This window comes from Ixodes scapularis, unplaced genomic scaffold, assembly GCF_016920785.2.
Source record: "Ixodes scapularis isolate PalLabHiFi unplaced genomic scaffold, ASM1692078v2 PGA_scaffold1__304_contigs__length_218370807, whole genome shotgun sequence".
Classification (NCBI taxonomy): domain Eukaryota; kingdom Metazoa; phylum Arthropoda; class Arachnida; order Ixodida; family Ixodidae; genus Ixodes; species Ixodes scapularis.
Genome location: NW_024609846.1, coordinates 63,370,155 through 63,395,226, shown reverse-complemented (window position 1 = coordinate 63,395,226; position 25,072 = coordinate 63,370,155). Strand labels below are relative to the sequence as shown.

The 25,072-nt window shown below is 43.1% G+C and overlaps 1 protein-coding gene across 1 annotated transcript in view; it reads right to left on the bottom strand.

Moving 5' to 3' along the window:
* LOC8025045 (monocarboxylate transporter 12) overlaps positions 1-25,072 on the bottom strand; it is a 30,940-nt gene that overhangs the window by 906 nt on the left and 4,962 nt on the right. The window contains exon 3 of the mRNA XM_002407830.5: positions 7,354-8,202. Within this exon, the coding sequence (XP_002407874.5) occupies positions 7,354-8,202 (849 nt within the window). The remainder of the gene's footprint in view (positions 1-7,353; positions 8,203-25,072) is intronic.

Here is a 25,072-nt window from a genome sequence, read left to right as displayed (position 1 = left end):
ATATTTGTTACGTCAAAACAGTCAAGCGTATTAATTCAGAACAAAAAAGTAACGCAAAACTAACGTGCGTTACGTTTTATCGGTAACGGTAACGTGTTCCTTTTATTTTGAGCCAACGTAGGTCGGTAATGCGTTCCTTTTATTTGCAAGTAGCGCGTAGCGTATTTTCTTACGTTTTTGCGGCGACGCCTACAACACTGCTTTCCTGTGACGTTTTAATGCGATATAGCAGTCTATTGCTACCCCCCCCCCCCCCCCTTCCTTTCCCGATTTTGTGAACCTTTCTGGCCTCCTTTCTGGCCTTCTCTGCTAAATTCTCGCTAAATTTAGCAGAAAAACTGATGTCACGTGACCGGTCTCCAAAATCAGTTTTCCCGCTAAATTTGGTTATAAAATTAATTTAACGTGACCCGAACTCACGAGACCTGCAGACAAATTTATTTTCCCACCGGTATTTGGCAGGAAATTTGATGTCACGTAACCTGACGTCACGGAAACTACAAAAAAATTATGTTTCCCACTAAATTTAGCGGAAAAATTGATGTCACGTGAACTATGCACCAATTAAGTTTCCCCGCTTAATTTCGGAGGAAGAAACGTCACGTGAGCTATGCAGCAATTCAATTTCCCCGCTAAATATGGCAGAAAAATTGATGTCACGGGACTTGACTTCACGTGACCTGCAGACAAACTCAGGTTGCCCGCGAAATTCAGCGGAAAAATGGGCGTCACGTCACCTATGCACCAATTCAGTTTCGCCTCTAAATTTCGCTGGAAAATTGCTGTCACGTGAACTGACGTCACTAGACCTACAAAAAAATTCATGTTCCCTGCTATATTTAGCTGAACATTGGACGTCACGTGACCTACGTACAAAGTCAGCTTCCTTGCTATATTTGGAGGGAAAACACTACCTTAAACTGAATTTTTAATCGACAACGTATTGACGCTAAATCAACGACGCAATCTCATTTCAATAACAAATCATCGTATGACCCAAAATCACCACAATGTCAATAGTTCCCCATCGCCATGTCGTCGAATAATCGAATAAGAATAAGGTCGTGCTATACTTCGTTTCACCTGCCGTCCGAGCGCGGCCAAAGGCTGAGGGACGGTTCGCAACTTCGAGTAGAGCATTCCTACGCACCACAAAGTAGTCCGCAAAAGTTTTTTTTTTTTTTTTTAATAACTGTTTTGTGTGTAAACATTGCACAATATTCCAGATGTGTACTGCTAAGAATGATTTGCAACTAAAGGAATTAAATATCTCAAGTTTGTTTTTAATATTATATGTAAATGCATGTGGTTTGGTGAAAACACATATATCCGCTGGCAACACGGCTGCAGCGCTCGGTTTCTCTGAGTGATTTCGTTCCCGTAATGGTCGAAAAATGTGCTTCGCTGCTTTCCACACCGAGTCGCTTCGAAACGTCCTTTCGCAAAGGCACGTTTGGGCGTCAGGCGCGAGAGATCGTGATGGAATGTCTACTTTCAAATTCGGCAGAAGACTCCGGCCGCGTCGTACCGGGAATGCGTTGTAAACAAGAAAAGTGTCCGAACCACTACAATTCACTGATACGCGGCGAAATCAGAGCACCCCTTTACTTGCCGATCACATTTAACGCCGAGAAGCCGGTGGAAAAGATCGCGCCTCGAGCCCTGATATATCCAGACAATAGAACAAAACGTCAACGGCCGGGCCATCGGGCACCTTGCAATGTGTACTTACATCTCGAAACTATATGCCGAAAAGGTGGAAAGCTCGGACACAGACGCCAGCGGCCAGCCTACGTACTGACATCCCCTGTGACTAAATTTCAGAACGTGAAAATGCACTTTTTAAACCTGTAGCAGAAGATACCGTTGGTACACACGTAGCAGACGAAATACTCGGCGAGCGCTGGCGGCGCGGACAACCAGCGGCGCAGCGGAGTGATACAAAAGTGCAGGCGAGATCGCGTGACCTATTGCCGGCGTGTGATTGGCTCCGGCCACACGTAGCTTTGGCTGCGCTTGGACGGAAACTGAACCGAAGTATAGACGTCTTTCTTAACGTTGTCCTCTACAACGTCGTCTACTCCTACGTCGTCCTCGACGTCCTCCTAGACGCCGTCGACGTCAAATGCCGTGACGCCGTCGTCCATGGCGCCTTGCGGCACGTTTGTCACAAATATTTTTTAACTGCGTATGCTTTGCGATTTTTATTCGACCCCTTTGACTGAATTTGGATAAATGCGCTGTATTAATATCGAGGTATAAAGGTAATGCAACTTAGATAAGTGTAGATATTGAAAGGATAAACTCAGAAGTAAGTTACATCAACAAAAAGTTTAGATCGATTTACTACAATTTCGCGCCATGCAAGAAAGCGCCGGAGCGATTGGGCTTGCACATACATTATATTACAATTCTGGTGTTCCAGCCTCAAGGAACGGTAGTTGGGGAGAAGTGCAGAGGAAAGGAAAACACTCCGTTAAAAATGGTCGAGCTACAGATGGGGACTATCCAAGGCATCTCATACACTCTGCAGAAAGACGTAGAATACTTTCAAAAGTCAAAGTTCTCGATTTTGCTGCGAGACGACACAATAATGATCCGGAGACAGTAGGAGGAAATTGCGAGTACAAGCATCACGATAACCCAGGTCAACGAATTGGAAGGCGCTTACGGTGACTGTTTGAAAATGTAAGTCTTTAGCCTTGTCTGAAAAAAGCTCAAGATGCAAATCAACATTCACCTGTGCATACAGCGTGCACATGTATTATCAATTCGTAAAAAAAAAAAAAATTAATTGCTATTTAGACTTTAATTTCGCTTCCAGCCATTGTGGAAAAATTAGTGAAGGTTGGTCTAAAAGTATGATGGGGTAAAACGTGGTGTTTTAAGGGCTCTGTTAGCAATCGTGGGCAATTTTAAGGCTGAATATTCATGACCAGCTTGTATTTATGTCTAAAAAAAAGTCAATTAACTGTATTTTGATTCCCGTTAAGTCTGAACGTTATCAGCGCTGCGAGCCAATGGGACTAATTAAGTTTCTCGGAAAGCGATAGATAACGGAATTGTTTGTTTGTGTTTCAAAGTGTGCGGTACAGTCAACACACCCAATCAAGCGCGAATAATGCGTCATGACCATGAGTTTCTATTCTGTGCGTTTTAGTTTGTGTTATAGCATGGCCAACTTTCTGGGATATTCCGTGGAATCAAATGGTTTTAAGGAAATATTAAAGTTATACTTGATTTGCCGTATATGAAATCGAGGCGATTATGGTCCTCAGGAAGGTTACCATATTATGTATAGAAAACGAAAATTGACAATCTTGTGAATGATGCCCATATGATTCAATTCAACGAAAAATTGTAGGGCCGTGCAATACAACCTATACATATCGGAAAGTTTAATTACTGTGTATTGATATTTTATGACAGTCATCTTTTACATTTTCAGGGAAGATTGCCATGTGTGTTATTGTTCAGTTGTAATTGTCATCTTAGTGCCTGCGCCGAGGCGTGATGTCCAAGAAAGTTGGGAATACAACATTTATGCATGAGCTTACTTCTATTTGCTTCACTTATAAGGACGCTCATCAACGTTAGTATAGTAGGGAATATTAACTTAAGCAGGTTGTCGCTTAAAACAATTTTAATTTTCGTCTGCACCATTGCTCACATCTGAGTATAGCAAAATGCAGACATCGTTTTTTTCGAAAACAAACAAAAAAGTCTACAACAATTTTAAAATATTTGTTAAATATTTGTCAATCTTCTGTTCGAAACATTTAGTAGACTAAAAAGAGCGCGCAATTACTTAGAATCTTTGACTCCAAACCCCTCTCCTAAACATCTGGGACGAAAACAAAAATTTAAATTTAATTGCACAATAATATAGCACCCATGCTAATTGCGACCATTACGGGTCAAACGTAACCCTGCTGCGTAAAAAAAAAAGTAGTGGACGGAAAGAGATTACTTCAGAAATAGGAACCCAACCTGCTGACCCAAGTTTCTCCCCTTCCGGTCTAAATAGTGAGAACGCTTTCATTAATCAGTTAGCCCTTTTTACAGCGATAGCAGCTATGGGCTGTTCCCACCACTGAAAAATTACGCCCGTAGAATTTGTTGGTGTTGTAAATGTAGGGCGTAGGCTGTCCGTCGTCGGTTTTGCCAGATCCATGAAAAAGGTCACCCGCCGTCCGCGGGATAAATTCGATCTCCGCTGCGTGAGAAGCGGGTGTGCTACCGACGAGACTCAGGTTGCTTGTCTTTTTCGTGTTCACGCGAAACAGGAAAGCTCCTTCGCTGCCATCCGAGCTGCCGTGTCATCGGCAAAAAGTGCAGCCGATCGGATGGAGTGCCAGATGCTGGTCCTCTAAGCGAAATAGAAAAGAACACTGCAAGTATAATTTATAAAACGAAACCACAAGCGAAGGAGAACGAAGAACACGAAAATAAGGTCAAGAGCGAAAAGATAAGGAGAACGGTAGAGCACAGTGGTGAGCAGTGATGAGCAGTGACGAATACGAACAGGAAGGAACAGAGGAGGACGTGATTACTGTGCCCCGAGTGTGTGTGTGTGTCCGTGTTGTACACGTTCCTCAAAAAAAGGAACGAAAGATCGTTCCTCGTTTCTTTTGATTTTTGGAACGCGTTCTCGTTACAAGTTTCATATTTGAAAAAGGAACTCGTTCCCGTTAAAAAAGACATGGAACGTATCGTTACATATACGTTACTTTTGTATTTTGCTACCATATTTTGCTAAATCGAAGAAATCTTTTTTTTAATCTATTTTTTTAAATGTAAACATACGAATTTGAGTGCCATGATGGTAGGACACCAGGAGAAGAAAACTAGAGTAAGCAGGGTTTCATTTGTTGATATATTAAAGGGGCACTGACACCCCAAAGGTCGTATTTTTTTTATTGTCTAAAACGATGCAAGTTGCAGTCATAGACACGCAAAAAAAACCGCATCGCGAAAAAAAATTTTCCCGCGCGCGCGCGCGCCTTTTTATTTTTGGTGTTTGATTTTCCCGCCTCTCGCCTCCTCGCTTCTTTTGATCGGTGACGTCAAGAATCATGAAATTTAGAAGCTTTGTAGGCGACATCTCTAAAACATTTAATTACGGCAATCCTAAAACATGTTTTTTAATGCAATTACGAACGCACTACGGCCCTTTTTTTATGAAATACCAAAAATCGGGAGTTCGTTGTGGTGCCGTCTCCTGGATTTGTATCCTCCAACGGAAAACAGGCGACACCGCTCCAAACTAAAGCCCCTCGATGGGTTTGCGTTTGTCTTGCAAGTAGCGTCAAATGCGCGAGTGCACGAGGCCCATGTCTCGAGCGGCCCTTGGAAGCAAATGGCGGCGCAGCACTGAAATGAGCGGGCCTTGGAAGCGAATGGCGGCGGAGCACCCGCTCATGGCACGTGTCTCGAGCGCTTCCACAACAATGGTTGGCGGTACTTGTAAAAAACGCTTTTATCAAGGGGCTTTACTCCAAACCGGTCCGCCGCAACGCCGGCGCCCGCTCCTTTCCTCCTCGCTTTGGGTCGTCATGGCAACAGCAGGGAGTGGTGAAAGAAAGTGAACTCTCAGGGCTCCGCAATTTTTGACGTCAAGGCACCGGCGCCGATAGCGCGGGAACTTTGAATTCGGCATTTGGAAATTGTTTTTTTACTTCACAAATACTGAATTCCCAAATGTCAAATTTTGAGGGTAATGTCCTGGCATCGTTTTCAATCGTTTCGGATACTAAAAAAAATGATTTTGATGTGTCAGTGCCTCTTTAACCTTTAAAATCTCAGCTTTGAACCTTAATCATGTTTGTGGTGGGCGATTCAGACGAGCCAAATGTACTGTTACCCCATATTGCACGAGGGTTTTACAACAACCTCACACGTTTCAGTCTAACAAAGTCCCTTCTTCGAACCTAACAGCAGTTGCCTCTCGTTGTTGCGGTCCTCAAGACGAGCAAGTGAAGAAGAGGGTAGGGCTTTTGGAATGTCAGTCTTGAAAACTGCAAGTACTTCTTCGCAAAGGTTGGATTCGTTGTTCAGTTCGAAAGTGGGGGACAAGGGGTAAAGGAATAAAGGTTATTTTTTGTGTATCTTCAAGTGATTATCGTTCGTGATACAAGGGAGTGTTCCATGTCTGGAAACCTGTTCGTTTGTTGTAACTGTAGGTCTCTTTGTAGAGGTTGAGTGATGACTTTGGTCGGCCTTAGATTTTGGGCGTACTAGGATTCGTGAAAAACAAAAGGAAGTAGAGTTTGAAACGACCCTCGTTCTGTGTCTTTTCCTTCGACTAAAAGTTTTGCTTTTTGTACCGCAGCCTCGAGTACTGAAAAAAAGAATCGATGTTCACTAGCTCTCCTGCACCCGACTGTTACCAAGCGAGGACCACACAAAATAAACATTAATACAAGTAACCAAAAAGTTAACGAGATCCCGCTCTTCTTAAAGATATGATTTTTATATATGGTTTTTATACTTTTACAATTTCCCTTTTAGAAATAAAGCAAAAATTATCCCACTGGACAAAAAAAAAGGAACGCGTTCCAGGAACGCCGTTCCGTACAACACTGGTGTATATATATATATATATAATGTGTGTGTGTTTAAAAATGACGCTGAAGTCGCTCTAAGGAAAGCAGAGAGCTTCATCAATCGTTTTAAAATTTATTCTAATTGATCAATTCCTAAATAAGGGTATCTATTTTTTTAATGATTTTTGTGGTCATCCGTGATCGCTGTCCACGAGAGTGGGCAGTTGAGTACTTAACGGAATTGTTGTAACTATGTTGATCGTAAATGTCATCCAGCCTGAATGACATTTGAATTGCGCGTCTGAAACCGCCTAAATGACATTTGAGTTAAAGGACATTTACTCCCAAGGCCTTCAGGACGCCCGTCTGAGAGGGGTATTAATGTCCCCCTGTTTAGGGTGATGCCATTCTTCGAATTATTTGATTGCGACTGCCTGCACTCTCTCTCGGAAAATAAAAAAAAAATAAAATATCCGGTAACAAAATGATCCAATGGCACTGTGAGAGCCGAGAGCTCGTGCCAGGAGACCCGCTTTCACACACTCCGGAACCAAAAATAATATAAAGCGTTTTGAACAGAATGGGGGTCACATCTATGTTTTGTTCCAAACGCTTTTGTTTACGCTACAGCAAACCATGGTGCATGAATGCGTCGCCTATGCTCAGCGCCTTCGCTGTGACGTGTCGAGGCTACCGCTGTGACTGTAATGGTTAACACGGGACTGCTCATTAAAAAAAAAAAAAAGAAATTCATCTGGGATCGAAAAATGTGGGCTATAAGGTAAACCTTTGTGAAAACATTACTCACCTATGATGAGAGGCTTCAGTAGAAGAATTGGGGTACCGATGACACTGCATAAGCCATATCCAGCCGAAAGCCTTTCGAGGCCGAGATAGTCCGCCAGTAACACAGCAAACATTGATAGCGAGCAACCCATTGCCGCAGCCATAGCGAGGACTACGACAACTAACATGGCATGTGATTTCACGCTAGCGAGGGCGGCGACAAGTATTCCGGCAGAGAGTAAGCTGATGGATGACAAAGTGCTGCGACGGAGGAGGTTCTTATCTGCAATCAGAGGAATCAGTAGTCGGCCTAACACGTCCGTGATTGAGAAATAGGAAAGCAGGGTAGCGGCTTTGGATTCTGAGATTCCAATGTCCCTGGAAAGGTCAACAATAGTGGTCGTAATTAAGTCCAGGTTCAAATACATCGCTAGCCACGATAAAAACAGGACGTAGAAAATTGAAGTTCGGAGTAACTCTGCCACCATCTTCATGAGCTTTGGTTTTGATTCCGGGGACTTGAAGGTAGGTTTTCCTAATGTTCCATATTGTTTTGCTTCCCTGTGGAGTGCGTCTGCAGAGTCATTTAAATTATCGCAGATGTCAATTACATGAAACTCCGCCCGTGCGATTGTCAAGGGATGACTGAAAAATGCACAAAGAGGAATCAAGTTCAGAAGGAGACCACCCAGAAGAAATATAGTGCCCTTTAAGTTGTATACACGTATTAGTAACAGTATGAGACTTGGCAAGACGAAAGTTGAAACACCTGCTCCAGTGTATACAATGCCGTGGGCTATTCCTCGGTAAACCGCGAAATGCTGGCTCACAAACACTTGTACGCAGACGGCTATCGTTCCACTGCCGAGTCCTGCGGGAATAATAAGACACAATATGTTATATTCATATTGAGGTTTAGAGTTCACTTGAAGATCATAAAGTACATTAGCGTTTCTAAATTTACACGAACCAAAGCTAGATGAGATACAAAACTTAGCTTTTGGTGTTTAAGGAAGTGGTGATTAGCGCCGGAGAGGTGCTATACAGCTTTCCGTAGCTTATTCTCCTGGTAAACGTGCCCAGACAATTCTCAATGCACTCACGCGGAGGATTGTTTATTGCAGAGTGCCATTGCTAATTCTCTGCGTGTGATTTACAGCACGGAACGCAAAGAGAGCTGCGCCCGGGTAGCTGTACTGCTTGTCGCTCAGAAGCGCTAGACTAAAGAGTAATGGAACAGTGCTGTCACTAAACTGTAGTTACTTGGGGATGATGGGATACCAAGTTTTAGAAAAAAAGTGGTGCTGCTGTTGTTTATTTGTACGTAGTCTTCATTTGTTATATCTAGGTCGTATAGTTTCCCGTTTAAACCGAGAAACACCGAAAAACATCCGCCGGTGTAAAAAAAATAATATTGTTTAAAGCCAAAAAGAAAAAAAGAAATACCGGTATTTGAATATTTTTGTTTCTTCCACTGAAAATAATGTCCTATGTAAACGTTCGTCAGACTCTTTGGTTCTGTTTATTGAACGGTGGCTGCTTTAGGTCTCCTTACGTCTCCTTAGTAATCGAGGTGTGTTTTTTCTTTGTCAGTGCCGGTTACTTTAACCTACAGTTTAGATCCCTAAAAGTTGGTCCTCGCTGTGGTCTTTTGTGGATTGTCCCATTCAAGGTTGCCCCCCTTGTTTAGGGGTTAAAAGCGCTAAAAACGACGGACGAGTAGGAGAGACACACACCACAGAGCGCTATTTGCAACTGGTTTATTATTGGAAAAACCACACGTACCGCGAAACCAACAAGACACACATCCGATTCAGTTCCAACCGTCGCTAATCACACTTCTTACTCTTACACCATGCATGATCGTAAAAACGATAACTCTGATTCAAACAGGGTTATCGATGGGGCACTTACACACGTATCCTCGTCACACTCGGAAGTAAAAAACGCTTCCGTTATCTCCCTTGTCTTTCTATTTTTGTTTCGTGCCAAGATGACGGTGTTGTCTAAATAGGGTAAACACTCACACCTACTGCAATGTACTGCGAGATTGCCAGTGGGGGCTGACCTCAATGACAGGGCATGTTCCCTCAGTCTTTCGTTCAAGCATCGCCCCGACTGCCCCACGTATACCCTCCCACAAGACAGAGGAATTCTGTACACTACCCCCACTCTGCATCCTACGTATTTTGTTGCGTGCTTTTTCTGACAAATATCCAACCGTGTGTCACGCCGTTCCACCCTCCCACATAGCTTGCTTAATTTCTGTGGAGCTGAAAGGAGAACCGAAATGTCATGCTTTTCCCCTACCTTTTTGATGTTATGGCTAACGTTATGTATATACGGTATCACCACTGGTCTTTTTTCTGGCTTGCCCCTCTCTTCCCTCTTCCCTCCTCTACGAAACTTTTTTAGCAAGCACTCTACCACCCCCTTAATAATCTCACAGGGAAAGCCTCCCTCCTCTAGCCTTCTCACTTGTAACCCGAAGCTTTCGGCTACGCTGTGCTGACAGGACTTCGTTAAGGCCGCGTTCAGGCAGGTTGTGGCGATCCCCCTCTTGATAATCTTGGAGTGGTTCGAGTCATAGGGCAAAACACCTTTTTTCGCCCTAGGACAGTAAGTCCAACATACATGCGACGGGAGAAGGGCCAACTTCAGATCCAAAAACTGCAAACCACCCTCCACCGGGTTCTCACTTGTGAAATTCAAGCCCGAGGCGCTAGTTCTGAAAATCTCCAACATGTCTGACACAAACACCGCCCTTTCTGACTCCCCTTTTTTCCGGAACAGAACAAGGTAGTTGTCCACAAATCTGAATACATGGACGACTCCTGCCTCCAATCTATTCTTAATGTCCCTATCACCGTCGTTTTTAGCGCTTTTAACCCCTAAACATGTTCAACCAACTAGCCCAAATCCAAACCCTGTTGCCCCCCTTCTTTGAGGACCCTAGTTGGGTCGTTTGAATCACTTTTGTATTGTTTTGGGTGAGGCGGCCCTTAGCGAAAAGTCCTTCAAAATCAGTACACTCGAAGTGTACTGAAGTATATTAAAGTATACTTTCAGTGCTGTCTTTGTACTGATTGTATACTTTAAGTGTACTTAAAGTATACTTCCAGTAAAAATGGCGGTGGACTGAAAGTATACTCGTCCGTACAAAACTAGTACATGTAGTAGAATTGCTTGGTAGAAGAGCGTGTTGGTTTAGGTCATGGATGAAGAAAGAATAAACAATTAAAACAGGGACAACACAACCACATCTTTCATTTTGAAAGATGTGGTTGTGTTGTCCCTGTTTTAATTGTTTATTCTTTCTTCATCCATGTAGTAGAATTGTAGTGCCCGCGGTAAAAAGTAGTTCAAAATCAGTATACAGAAAGTGCGCTTAAGTATACTAAAGGTCTACTTTCAGTGCTTGCTGTGGGTGTACTCAAATTATAATAACGGGTATATATATATATATATATATATATATATATATATATATATATATATATATATAGTGCAATTTTTAACATCAACACACTAAAAACGCGATAGATAGGCCGATGCCGTTTTCACAGAATATTTGCGGGGCTCGGAGGACATTAGATGAGTAAATAAACGTCACAGTACGTTGTCTAATTAGCTTTTTTAATTGACAGTGTAATTGACCATGTTGAATTTTCAATTTTAAAGGGGCTATCAATAAACTTTAGCCCAACTGAAACAATTTGCGAAAAGGTGACGAGTTTTGGGTTATTCATAGCTAAAACTCTGCCTTTCGTCGCCTGATTAAAAACAGCGCGCTGGACTGAGCGCAGGATGCTATTCTTACGTATTCCCTTCAGTCGAACCGTTGGATGCATGATGCTGGAGCATTTACCAAAGGCACGCTGTCAAAAGTGTGCAACTTCGTTTATGCTGAATGCGACAGCACTTTATGAGGGTTGTAACTTCACTAGAAAATTAAATAATGCATAGAACTTCAGTATGAGAAGTTCTCGGTAACACAAACAAACATGCCATCACCAATATGCCAGTCAAAACCGCTAAGTCACCCTCTACTTTGCCCGCCCCTGCCGCGCGTGGTTCTTGAATCGAGGAAAAAAGTGCAAAATTTGATAAATAAATATCGGAAAGCCCCTTGCTGTTTCATGAATAGTTTTGATTGTGTTAGGCTCTAATAACGACTGCCTCTAAAGCAGCAATAATAAAAAAGTCAATTTACGAATTTTAGTTACTTAAAAAAATGTTGCCACGGTTATTCACCCATGTAATGTCCGCCGAGTCGCTCGACACACATGGAGAGTGCATCAACATGACAGTGAGCCCCCAATTTTCCTGAAACCAGTTGATTAAAAGATATCACCGGGTATAGACAATTGCAAGCATGGCGCGACAAGTGGTGCCCCATGCGTGCAAGCGCGTGCAACGCGCGGGTGAACGTAGCTTTGGCAAGCTCGTAATCGCACGGGCGTGCCTGCTCGAGCAGAGACATGGCGGCGGCCAGTCGCCCAGCTTGCAATCGTCTATAGCTGACATAATGTGACATAGGGATGCTTCATTTCTCATTTCACTGCAGACCACGTGGTGCAAAAGTTTCCCGGGGAAACGACCGGCACTGTCATAGCATACTTACGTCGCAAATGCAACATGGACTTACACCTAAAAAAAAGCACAAATACCACAATTTGCTACATTGTACGTCACGGAAAGTAGCGTTATCTAACTTGTCAATAATTATTTTAGCTAGTCATTTCTATAAGTTTAGCAATTGAAAAGTCTACTTTTATTGCAAAGATAGCTTTTATTTTCCCTGAGCCGTATTTGTTACCTTTATTGAAGAATAAAAGTTTACTGTAAAAAAAAACTGTTAGCACTATTCGGAAGCTAGGCGATCGAGGGCCATCGCACCAAGTGTTTAATGCTGCTGAAGAAAAGCATGCATATAACTTTGTTTTTAGAGTGCACCGCCACTTGCGTGCTGCCTCATAGGCTAGTAGACAAATTACGTTAGCAGGATAATCCGGTCTTTTTGTAATACAGGTCTCAGCGCACTATACGCTGTTTCAGATATCTGCAACCACAGCAATCAAAAGGACAGGAGGAAAAAGAAACCACGGCTAATAATGGGGACATAAGATGCTCCACCTTGCATAGTCGCATGCAGCGCAAATCAACTTCTGAACCGCGTAAGCGAAGTGGTGTTATGAATGGAAGCTCGCTCTGAAATTGGCTGGAGAAATCGGCGCCTTCATGTAACAACCTCAAGGCTTTCACCGAAAGTGTTTCATGGTGTAGATTTATCTTGCAAAACTCTAAGACATCTCAATTCACGTGAAAAGAGATTGACAAGTGCAACAACGAACAACACCGTCGATAGAGAGTTCCACACAGTAAAAAATCGACGTAAATTTAACGTGTCTTTCCTCGTCAGAAAAGACGGGCACGCTCATTGTTTCAAAACGCGAGGTTGCCCTCATTATTTATGTGCCGCGAGAGCCGATCCTTCCTGAAAAGCCGAAATCCCAGCGGTGCAAGCATGCGCTGATGAATCAAGATAGCCTTGGCGACAAGGGAGAAATTGCTTGAGATAGTTTCGGTTTTACACTGAAAAAGAAAACCGAAAGTTTAGATAAAACCTGAGATAGACTAAACGTTTTGTTAATTTTTTATGATTATAATAATGTGACAATATTATTAATAATATACTGATTTGCTTAGTTTTGTCCTGAAAAAAACAAAGAACAAAAATAAGAGACTTTTGAAAACTGCGCAAGACCATCGCTATTGCAATCAGCTTCCGTTCGGCCGCCGTTGGAGTTCCGGAGGGTTGTCGCATCGCTTCCTTTTTACGTTTTAGCCGTTTTAGCTGATCTTTTATATAGCTTACTTACGAACACCGTGTTCAATAATAGCAAGCGATCACTGACAGCTGTGAGACGCAGCGTCGCAAGTGGCGGACAGTCATGGCCGACTGGTGCAAGCCAAGGTGAGGAAGTTTCTTTTGTTTCTGCGAAGTGCGCCGCTGTTTCAAACTTCGTCTTGTACCGTGTGCTTGCTAAGCTATGCTTGACTCTCACTATGCTCTACCCGGTTTTATTTCCTTATTTGAGAAGAGCGTATTTTCAAAATTTATGGCTCTCCGCAGAGTGAGAAAGATTCGCGTGCGGCGGAACCGAGGGCCAGCCGAGGGCCTGTCCTGGGCGCCGTCCCTACGACGGTCACCCGACGACGCTTTTGCTGAGCGTTCAAGTACAGTCTGACGGCAGTTCAAGCAATCATAGGTCATGCTAGTTCTGACGTGTGGTCCCAACAGTCTCTCGCCAACGATTTGTTTCATAAAGCGGGAGCGAGAAAAACGTTGCAAGAGCGAGCAGCATGATTTCTTGCCCGTGCCGTAGAGACGGACGATCTCTTTGCGTATGCCGAAGCGGCACGCTTTCCAAGTTTGCGATTGTGTGTTGCGAATAAAGTGAGTTTGGATGTCACGTTTTTTTAGTGGCGGCGAAAGGCAGAGCAGTTAGAAAAAGCAAAAGCATGAAAAAATGTTAAAAGAACCTGAATATTCGATGGAGTTGGTACACTACCAACGTACCAACTCGCCCAGTTATTCTTTGTCAAAGAATAATAGCCAATACTAATAAATTAAATAAATGCCAACTTTTAATAGGTTAGAAATTTATAATTGATGCAGTATACCCCTACCCTGCTGTAGTGCTTTTATGATATCAGATAATGTGTAAATATATAGGATAGTTCATGGCTACCATTTATGTCCGACCCATTACATTGAATCTTTTATCTAAAAGCTCGAAGTTATATAAAAAATGTGCTTATCATAAATTAAGCCGCACCACTGACTGTGTTATAGCGTATGACTTGTATGTTTGTTCTCAGCAAAAGAAAAGGAGGCATTAAAAAAAGGCCAATCATTTTGTTTGCTCTGTGTTAGAGCTTCTTTTAGGCACACACAAAATGTGGGTGTCTACATCTAAAAAAGTGTAATTGACATTCCCCGCAGGGCTGCAGGCCTGACTCAGTTGGGCTAGCAGGTTGCAACCTATGGGAACCTGCAGGGACCTGCATTACAAGAGTAAAAGTGACGTCCGCCCACTGATCTCTATTATGGGCGGCTGGATGATGCATCGAGCAGGCAGGTATGAAGCCACCGTAAGTAAGCGGCCTGTCCCGATAGCGAGCGCTTGACAGGCTTTTCAACTCTCCCAAGTGCTGGTTCGAACAGCGTTCAGGGCGCTGGGTTTTTTCTTGTCATCCCAAGAAAGCCTGCTTGTGGTGGAGTAACAGTGCATCCGGACCCGAGAAGTCTCCTGGGAAGCCATTCGACGTGAACATTTTTAGATTCTATTTTATCAAAAAGTCTGTATGTCCGCCTATTCTTGGGATTTCATCCAGAACTAATTTCTGCAGCGCACTGGCACATGCGGAGAAGCCTGAGCAAAGTAAATCTATCGCAATGGTGACTCTGCGAGCGCTTTGAAAGGTTTGAATGGCATAAACGACTTTGTTTGCGCGAGCTCAATATTTCATTCATTTAATGAAGTGTTAGTATTGGGAATGTTTTCCAGGTTCAAAATTTTGGAATCAGGAGTATTGTTCAATGCATTCGTATCCATGGGGTTACTTTTTTGCATGACCAATTTTGAGCAATTTCGATAAACTCGCAAAAACTAAGCCTTCGCGAAAATTAGGTCGTTTACTGTAGTACAATTAATCTTGAAACCAATATTGAATACCATATTATACTAAACATCTAAAATAAAATTTTATTATTAGAACACACAGCCCTGCAATTGGCCATTCTCAGATGGTTTCGTTGTGGCCTTCATCAATCCATGTGCTTAAAATGTAGAAGCTGCAACCTTGAATCTTTTCTTTTTTTTTTTCTTTATGGTGCCTAAGATTTGGTGTTACAAATGTTGTGCCCTGCAATGAACACTATTACCTGTAGCATAGCCCTGGGCATGCAAAGAAGGCACACCACCAATGTCTGACATATCAGGCTTTCAGAAACGATACTGTCCGATTTTCCTCACCCTTTTGTCAGGATGAAGTTGTTACTATCTTGCCTTCCTCACATAGTGGTCCTTTGAGCGAATTATGTGTTGTTATATCATAGAGTGGCAGAGGGTAATTTTCTCTTCTCTTTTTACGCAGAATGTAATGGCATACCATCATCACAAAGGAGAGTGTACAGTGAGGCAGGCTCGGAAACTTGAATAAAGTGATAAGTAGGATTTCAATTTCTGTCTTATCAATCACGCGAAGAACACTGATCATAATGTTTGTATGCTACACATACATACTTTCAGTTGAAAAATGCAATGCACCTCTTCTTTTTGGCTTTTCTCAAGCAGTTTCAGAAGACGCCGGTACATCATTCTCACGAGGAATAGAGCTGCCAAAGATTTCCTCGTTAATTTCCTGACTCATTTTTAAGAGTGCATCTCCCGATGGTGGCGCCTCTGCATTATCATCATGAATTGAGTTGTCAACGGCGTTTCTTAACATTTCACGAGAATGGAGCTATATGACATGAAATTTCACACGTTGGAATACAGTCGTTCAAAGAAACACCTTTGAAAAGTCAGCTTTTTAAATGCAGGCGCCGATTTTTCTGGTCAATTTGAGACCGTTCTTTCCATTCAGAACGCCCGACATACACGGCGTCCCAGATAACTTGCGCCATACTTTAAAAAAAACACCGGAGGGCTCTGCAGGAGTGAAATCAACTGTCGTTAGCAAGCGTCTTGAGAAAGTGCACAGATTTTTTTAATGCGCCTGGTTATGTAAATAACTAAGATTAATGAGCTAACCTTTCAAATATTCTTTTAAGGGCCAAGATGTCAATTGTAAAGTTACAGGGCGCATTGAGAAACACCCGTTTAAAGTGTTTGAAACATAATACGTTTTCGTGCTTTTTTTCGGCCTTCAAAGAACGCACATTCTCGGCGCGCTCGCACGCCGTGATTGAGGAAGGGAGTTGTCACGCGGTATTTTTTTGTATTTCGCAGGCGTTTTTTTGAAGGCTAGGAAAAAAGAGCATTCAAAGTGCACCTTGTTGAAAATGGTTTAATTGGGTTTTCTTAATGCGCTGTACAACTTTCCATTTCACACTTCGGCTTTTAAACGAAGATTTCAAAAGTTAGCTTGTTACTCTTAATTAAATAAATAGGCGCACTAAAACAATTTCGTGCACTTTCGCAAGAGACTTTCTAACACCGTACAGTTGGTTTCACTCCCGCAGAACGCTCCGTTTTTTTGTTTTTTTTTTAAATGTTTGGTGCAAGTTATCTGGGACACCCCGCATATATGTACTGGTAGTGTGCATTTAGTGCACTAAAAGCATACATGTAGTGTGCTAAACGTGCACTTATAGTATGCTAAAAGTACACTTGAGGTGCACTTATGGTATACTACATATGTGCTTGGAGTGTACTAAAGGTGTACTATTTTGTTTCGTAAAAGTGTGAAACTAGTACGATTTCAGTACATACCCCAAGTTTACTATTAGTATACTTTCAGTATACTTATTTTGACCGACTTTTCGCTAAGGGGGTGTCCGGAAGCTGCATTCATCGTTTGTGAAAATTAAGAACATGGCGAAGAAGGACGAGAGACGAGTTTATGCACACAGACGGAGCGCTCTGCCTGTGTGCATGTACTCGTGCCTCTTCCTTCTTCGCACTGATATTAATTTTCACAAATGCAGAACCAGCTCGCCCAAGCTTCAACAATACTGCATTCACCTGCCGCGCCTAGAGCAAATGAAGAGCACCCGTTCTCGAAATGGCGCGTGGTCAACATAAAGGATCGAGCGGGAATGACAGTTGGAAGCCTCGGAATGTATGCACGCTATATATTACAACAATGAAGTGTGAAAAATATTGCATAACAGTTGTGAATAAAAGTTGAAATGTTCCTCGTCTTGATTGTTCGTTTCTCTTTGCAATTTTATCCGTCGCTAAAAGCCGTTTTAAAGGGATGCTGAACCGAAATCTGGATTGCACAAAACACGGCTGCTAAGGCATGCAACGGGTTGCTACAAACACCAAAACATTACTCATACAGCGTACAAAAAGTACGGGCTTTCTTTCAAGATATCGCCTTACGAGTAGTGCTGTAGGGATTGTAGCGTCCCGCCTACATCTCCAGCATTTTTTTTCTTTAAATCCAAATTTTGATTCACTATTTCTTTAAGCGATTGCATGAGGCAATTAACCTAAATGCACCTGTTATTTAAAAATAATGAAACACCAAAAACATCCGCCGAGTTTTTTTTCATAAATAAACACCGGAAAGTAAACAGCCTGGTTATATCGTTTGCCGGACATCACGTTTGTCCAATGAGTCACTATAAGATATCGGCTTGTTTTTGTGGTACTCTGGTGCGTGCTCGGCGAGTATGAATACCGCTGAACAAGTAGCTGTAAATCGCTTTCTTATGCACCGCTGCGCGCTTAATTTTGAGGAAGTGCTCAGTTGGTAACACTTTCTTAGAAGAGCACGCCAGTCAACGAGCGGTTCTTTTTTGGTATATTTCTAATAGTTCCAGTTTATGACATTAGACCTTGAAATCTTAATTAATGATTTGATAACGTCTAAATTCGTAGCGGGGCTTGTATTGAGATACAACTTCGCCAGAGCCAGACCCGGAGCATGTGCATGCTCGGTATAAATACAGCGGAACAAGCAGCTGTAGAAAGCTTTCTTGTTCACCGCTGCATGTTTAATTCTGATGCAGTACTAAGTGAATACTTGCTTAGCAGCGCACGTCAGTTGATGAGCCGCTGTCGTTCTTGATATGTTCCTAACACTTTCTAGTCTACTACATTGAATCTTTAAATCATATTTAACGTCTAATAACGTCTAAATACGTTGCAGGGCTCATATAAAAGTACGACTGCGAGATTATGATTTCAAGCAATCGTTTCGTCGTTTTGCTGACGTGACAACTCGCAGTGGTACTTTGACGCAAGTTCCCACAACGCAGTAAAATGTATTCCTCTATATAAAAAAATGAAAGACGTGTACAACTCCCTGTAACTCCGAATTACAGCGAAGCTCTTGAGGAGGAGGACGGGAGGGTATGGAGAGGAGGGTATGCCTTTCCTCCTCCTCCGTGGTCCTCCTTCCTCCTCCTCCCCCTCCTCCTCCCCCTGTTTCCCTGGCCCTCGTGATCTCACTTGTGACCATCCTGACCGTAGTGACCCTCGTGAATGCCTCGTGAAGGCTGTGACTTTCACTCTATTGGCAGACGCCCTTTCTACGTAGTGCACGTAAATATTCAACGAGCTGGCGCCATGACTTTGCTGTCGGGTCACGGTTCAGCGTAACAAAGTGCAAGGGATCGTTCAAGATGTACATTTTCTCCTCATAATCCTTTCGATCTAGCAACACTGTACCTTTGCCCTTGTCAGCAGAGAGGATAAAGATAGATTTATCTGATTTGAGATCATTTAACGCCATGCGTTCCCCAGCGGTAAGTTCGTACAAGTGGTTTTGCCAGTTGCCAAGACACTTACAATTCGGCTACCAGCCAAGTTCACCCCAGTTATATCCTGCATATTCCGTGATTTCGTTTTAACTTTCACGATGATATCACATTAAGGCACTTTCCGTGGGGCAATTGCGAAATTCAGGGCATTCGACAGTACGCTCATGTGGTTGTCCGATAGATGTTTTGACGAAAATTTGTGCACACCACGTTTTTGTTGGGCACTCGTAGTTGAAGAGCAGTTGACATTCCAGCCAGATTATCCTCGTAGAACAACAACGAGGTGCCCAGAAGTCTGTACTGCAAGACCCTCGTCGACACCCCCACGGCAGCACGCTCGCACGGAACTTCAGGCGCATGTGCCTGAAAGCCAGAATCCAGGATAAAAACCAACAAATACAGCAAGTAAGACGTCGTGTATACGCGGCGGAAACCTGTCTCCGCTCTAAGCTCCGTCCCAATGACTTCCGCGATATCATCAGGGCGCGCAAACAAGCTGAAGATTTGGAAAGACGTGCACCGAAGTTTATCGCCAGGAGCTGTCCATATTGTTACCCTGCCATATGCCAGAACATGACAGTTTAGAAGCTGTGCACAATTTTTCCTCAAAACGTCTATCGGACAACCACATGAGCTTATTGTCGAAGGGCCTGAATTTCACAACTGCCCCACGGAACGCGCCGAAACGCGATAGCATCGTGGATGTTGAGGAGAAATTGCGGCATATCCAAGATACAACAAAGCTAAACTTGGCTCTTAGCCGAACTGTAAGTGTCTTCTCGAAAGCCAAAAGCTGTGGTACGAACCATACCGCTGGGGAGCGCACGACGCTAAATGACCTCCAATCAGATAACTCTATCCTTATCCTCTCTGCTGACAAGGGCCAATGTGCTGTGTTTCTAGATCGAAAGGATTATGAGAAGAAAATGTACAACATCTTGAACGATCCTTTGAACTTTGTGAAGCTGAACCCTGACCCAACAGGCCAAAGTCAGAGCGCCAGCTCGTTGAGCAGTTACGGGTACAATACTCTTAAAAAAACCGTGCGTCCACTTTCCCGCAGAGCACTCGGAGACCCAATCACCGCAACTTACGGAGGCAGCTCAGCGAATGACGATGCCGAAACACATGTTTAGACAAAAAAAAATCAGTATGAGTTGACATATTAAGCAAATGCAAGCGTGACGCTTTGCATTGCTTAATGTCACAACTCAGGCTGCACTTTCTGGTCTAAACGTATGTTTCGGAATCGTCATTTGCTAAGCTGCCTCCGTAAGTTGCGGTGACTGGCTCTCCGAGTGTTGTGCGGGAAAGTAGACGCACGGGCTTTTTTTTAGAGTGTACGTAACAAAGGACGCCTACATCAAACGTTTTACCGCCGACTGTTTTTTGTTTTTCGGACGGGGCTACTCCAGCGGTCTATGGCCTACCTAAGGTGCATAAAGAGGGCTAACCTCTCCGTCCTATCGTGTCTTTTTTGGTTCACCAACTTACAACCTGCCGAAAGTCTTGGTTGAAGTGCTGAAGCCGTTAACTGAGGGCGGCTCAAGGTCGGTTGGAAACTCGCGATTTTGTAGCCGATGTTCGTACGCAGCTGCTTGAATATGACGATGTGATGGCGTCTTCTGATATTATTGCGTTGTTTACATATGTTCCCATTGGTCTGGCAAAAGATTATGTAGAGGCGCGTTTGAAAGAATATTGTAATTTGGAGAGTTCTACGTCCTTGCTTGTGGAGGAGATTGTAATTTTGCTGAGGTTTTGCTTGAACAAAACATACTTCAGTTTCGCCAACACCATTAACCATCAAATTGAAGGGTGCTCTATAGGAAGTCCTGTTTCCGTTACCGTAGCAAACTTGGTGATAGAGCATGCCGAAACACGGGAGTTGAAAAGATTACCCTTTCCGGTGAAAATGTATTTTAAGTACATAGATGACCTTTTTGTAATTTTGAAAAGGGCAAACCTGGATGGCTTTTACGCGGCGCTGAACGGCGTGCACCACGCCATTCAGTTCACGTACGAAACAGATAGAGATAATGTCGTGCCTTTTTTGCTTGTGCTGGTGCGCTGGGTCAGTAATGGCAGTTTGGAAACGACGATCTACAGTAAGCAGTGTGACACCGGAAATTTTTTGTCCTTGACTCGTATCACCTGACCGAACACGAACGGTCTGTTGTGAGAACTATTTATCCCGTTATGATGCAGTGTGCTCTAACAAGAAGCTACGGTTGCAACAAGTAGAACATGCGGTTGGTGCGTTAGAGCAATGTCATTATCCCAGGACATTTATTAACAATACGCAGAGGTGAATGCAGAGGGAAAGGGGGAGTGAGTCACGAGTGCGGACAACGTCTATTGTATCTATTCCCTATGTCCAGAGTGTGTCAGATGCTGTTCGGAGACCTTTGCGTCCGCTGGGAGTACAAATTGTTTTTAAACCACATTACACCTAGATAAATGTGTTCCCGAAACCGAAGTACCATACCCCTGCGGACGCCCAGAGCGGGGTCGTATACAAAGTGCAGTGCAGGGATTGTGACGCGACTTACATTGGCGAAACAGGCAGAAAGAGGGCAACGAGACTAAAAGAACACAAAAGGGACTTTGCCAAGTCCATCCATGCCACGCGGTCCAAGATGGAACTTGTCGAACATTGCTGGACGACAGAACAGTTTCGACCTAGAAATTGTGACGACGCTGGCCCGAGAACAAATGTTTGGGCGAAGGAAATTCGTCGAATTCTGGTTCATCCGTCGTGACGCATTGGTGCGCGACAGCAACCGCGGCTTCCTGCCGTACGTTTACAGGAACGTGTTTGATAAGTAGACCGGTCGACTTCTCCTCATTTGTGTCAGTGTATACCGAAGATGCCACCTGCATAGGTGGGGAAACGTCTGTACCCTTTTGTTTACAATTTGCTATGTTAAGTCGGAGTAAACCTTTTTAATCATGAATTCACCCGGCTTTTGGAACATTTCTGCATTTTCGAGTCTTCCGCAAGCCTTTCCGGAGCATGTCAAACACGCTGCACACGCAAGGCAGTTGACACCTCTGGACATGACGTCGCACGCAGCGGTTGGTTTTTCCGTTTTTCTCCCATCTGTTGGTGTACCTTCAGGTCAAATGCTTGCGAAATTCATATTCACAGGAAAATCAAAATACGGTAGAATTCATCTTTAACTCGTTTTGTCAAGAACCTCTTCAGTTTCCATTTAAGAAACGGAACGTGGGGTAGTCCTGTTTATCCTAATATGGTTTTGCAGCTAATAACATTACGGCATTAGCTTCGGGAGGAGAGGGGGGGGGGGGGGGGTCAGATTTCGCTACTATAAAAAAAGCTGATAGTACACTAAAAAAATTCTCGCCGTAAAAAAACTTTTATAAATTTTTCGGCTAGTTCATATTTTTTCTTTAAAAAGTTCCTTTAAGCACCCCCTAAAGGGATCTTTGTGAAAACCGTATAAGGGTTTCTTTAAGGCTCCTTTTTATGGGAAAACGTTCTTCATCGGTCGATTTCCTTTCTAGTGCGGCAGGGGGCGATAGTGCTTGAGAGGAAACTGTTCTTCCCGAGATGAAAGAGTTCTTAGTGCGTCAAACACCTTTCAAGAACGGATTCTTGTTTTTAGAGCGTGTACTAAACAAAGGGTTCTACAGCTGCGGTGGCGATCTTTATTCAGGAGGCGTCCAACCTGGTAGAGCGGACTCACATCTCCGCGGCAATGTTGACCGAGTTTGAACTACATCGCCGTGGGCCGGTTCGATAAAACGTAAGTCCATGCCAGTGATATGTACAGTCGCCCATTTTTTTAATAATATCACGCGAGCGTCGACCGCCGGGACGGGCAGTGCCGTGCCGCGGAGAAATGCGGCGTCACGGGAGAGACTAAGCGCGTGCGCACAAAGCCCTTTCCGAGGAGCGTCATCTGCTAGGCTATTCCGCTGATCGCACACAGTCCCTGCTCCGCAGCAAAGGAGCGCGTTGCGCCGATTGTTTATACTCCGTTTCACTCTGTGCATCGCTAAAAGCGTGTCCAGGTGGCCTTCCTGTTGGGCACAACTCCACATGGAAGCACGATGTCACGTGGCAGTGTGACAGCACTGGATTGGTTTTGATGGTTCGTAGCATTGTCTGCGGTATATAGTTTAATGCATCGTTGCATTCAGCTTGCCACGTCATCGTATTTTTTTTTTTTGGTGCTGACAAAGTAAACGCAAACAAACAATTAAAGAATAAAAAAAGAACTAAATTAGACGAGATGACGCGCGGTTTCTTTCACGACTGAGGAGTATATATATATACAAAGTTGAAAATCCCAAGTCAGAGAAACAAAAACACGGAAGGTTTATTTCAACGTTTCGGCAAGAGTCTTGCCTTCGTCAGGAATGGCGACACAGCTCATGTGTGACGCGTTTTATCCAAATCCTTAAAAAAAAGAGAGGGGGAGGGGAGGGGACAACATATATATATATATATATATATATATATATATATATATAACGGGCATGGTGGCGGGAGGCCGAAGGCGCGGGTATAAAACTGAGAAGAAAAAAACCCTTAGTGAAAATAGCAACAACGGACGATTTAATCTTCGACGTTTCGGCCGGAGTCCGGCCTTCGTCAGGAGTCCGGCCTTCGTCCTGACGAAGGCCGGATTCCGGCCGAAACGTCGAAGATTAAATCGTCCGTTGTTGCTGTTTTCACTAAGGGTTTTTTTCTTCTCAGCTATATATATATATATATATATATATGGGTGGTTTCATCTCAAATCGTGCAGGCAAAAAGGGTCGAATTTTTAATTTCGATGAAAAAAATATATGTTATGGCGCCGTTTTTAAAAACGCAGTCGCCGCAGACCGCAAGTTCGTCGGATTTTTTGTTCGCGACTTATGAATTTTTAAAGAGGCCGCGGCGAAAAGCAGTGTTTTTCACACCCGTCGTGGGTCGGATGTTTCGCTTGATCTCCCGCCGTGGATTTTCAGTCCACATTATATTATCTTTTTTAAAGCACTCTGTGGACACATTTAAAAGGCTCCAATACCATAAAATAATTTTAGGCGTTTTGCTTTTTTTCTGTAAAAATGTCAAAAACGCCCCCTCGGTCAATTGTTGAAGAACTTTGACAATTAATTACTGGCGATCTACTTGGGTTACATCAATACTTTTTATGTCCACGGAGAGCCCAAAACACGCTCTTTATATGTATTATAAAATGACTTGGCTGTCTAAAATATTCTTTGCGGTACGTTTACGTTAATGTTATGTGAAAACCAAAAAGTACCATTTTTGAAACTGATTTTCTCAAAAAACCCATTTTTTATTTTTTTTTATTTTTTGTTAAAATGTAGATGTGATAGTTTTCTACGCGAAAATAAAGTCTAGAAAGTGTATATTTTGTTTGTATGTTTTATATTTAGGCCTCAATATCGGAAAAAAAACGTCTTTGTTTTGCAAGACCCAAGTCAGACATTCCGACCCATGCGTCTCTATGAATTGTGAAAAAGTTTTCTTGAATTTTCTTCTGCATTTTGTAATCAATTATAAACGAATTTCGTGGTATTGAATATTTATGTATGTTTTGATAAGAGCGGGAACCACGAGATACATATCTAACCAAATCAGCAGGCCTAGTAGACTTTGAATAACCAAAAGGCACAGACGTTGTATTGTTTCGATTTATAAACCTTTCACAGTAAACTAGCACGACTAGCTAATAGCTGTCATATTACTGAGACAAAGAAAGTCACCACATCCGTCGATATGTTATATACAATTCTTTCCGAAACCAAACACTGGGGGTTTGTTCACCGCACATCGCACAGGTCACCAGGGAATGTCCTTTCACTTCCGTAATACACAAAAGTGGTGACACAGAAACGGTCCGCAACACACAGAGAGTGTGTCATGGAGAGGGGTAGGAAATAAAAATAAATAAATAGGAATTAAATTGCCCAGCTGCGATCTTAACGAAAATTGCGTTAAAAAATAAAGTATTTAGGTTGGAGTGGTGGCTAGACGATAGGTCCACGCCTGGTGGAGAGTCAGACAAAGAAGTCGACAGCACGTAAAGGTAAAACAAAAAAAAAATCAATAATTTAATAAAGACGGGAAAACTCAGCCGCACATGGCAAGAAGATAAACCAACTCCTCCGGGCATTCCCTAAATGGGACGCAACCAAATGCGTGCGAACACGCTCTCTACATCACCGCCTAGGCCGCTACGCCATGAAAAAATAA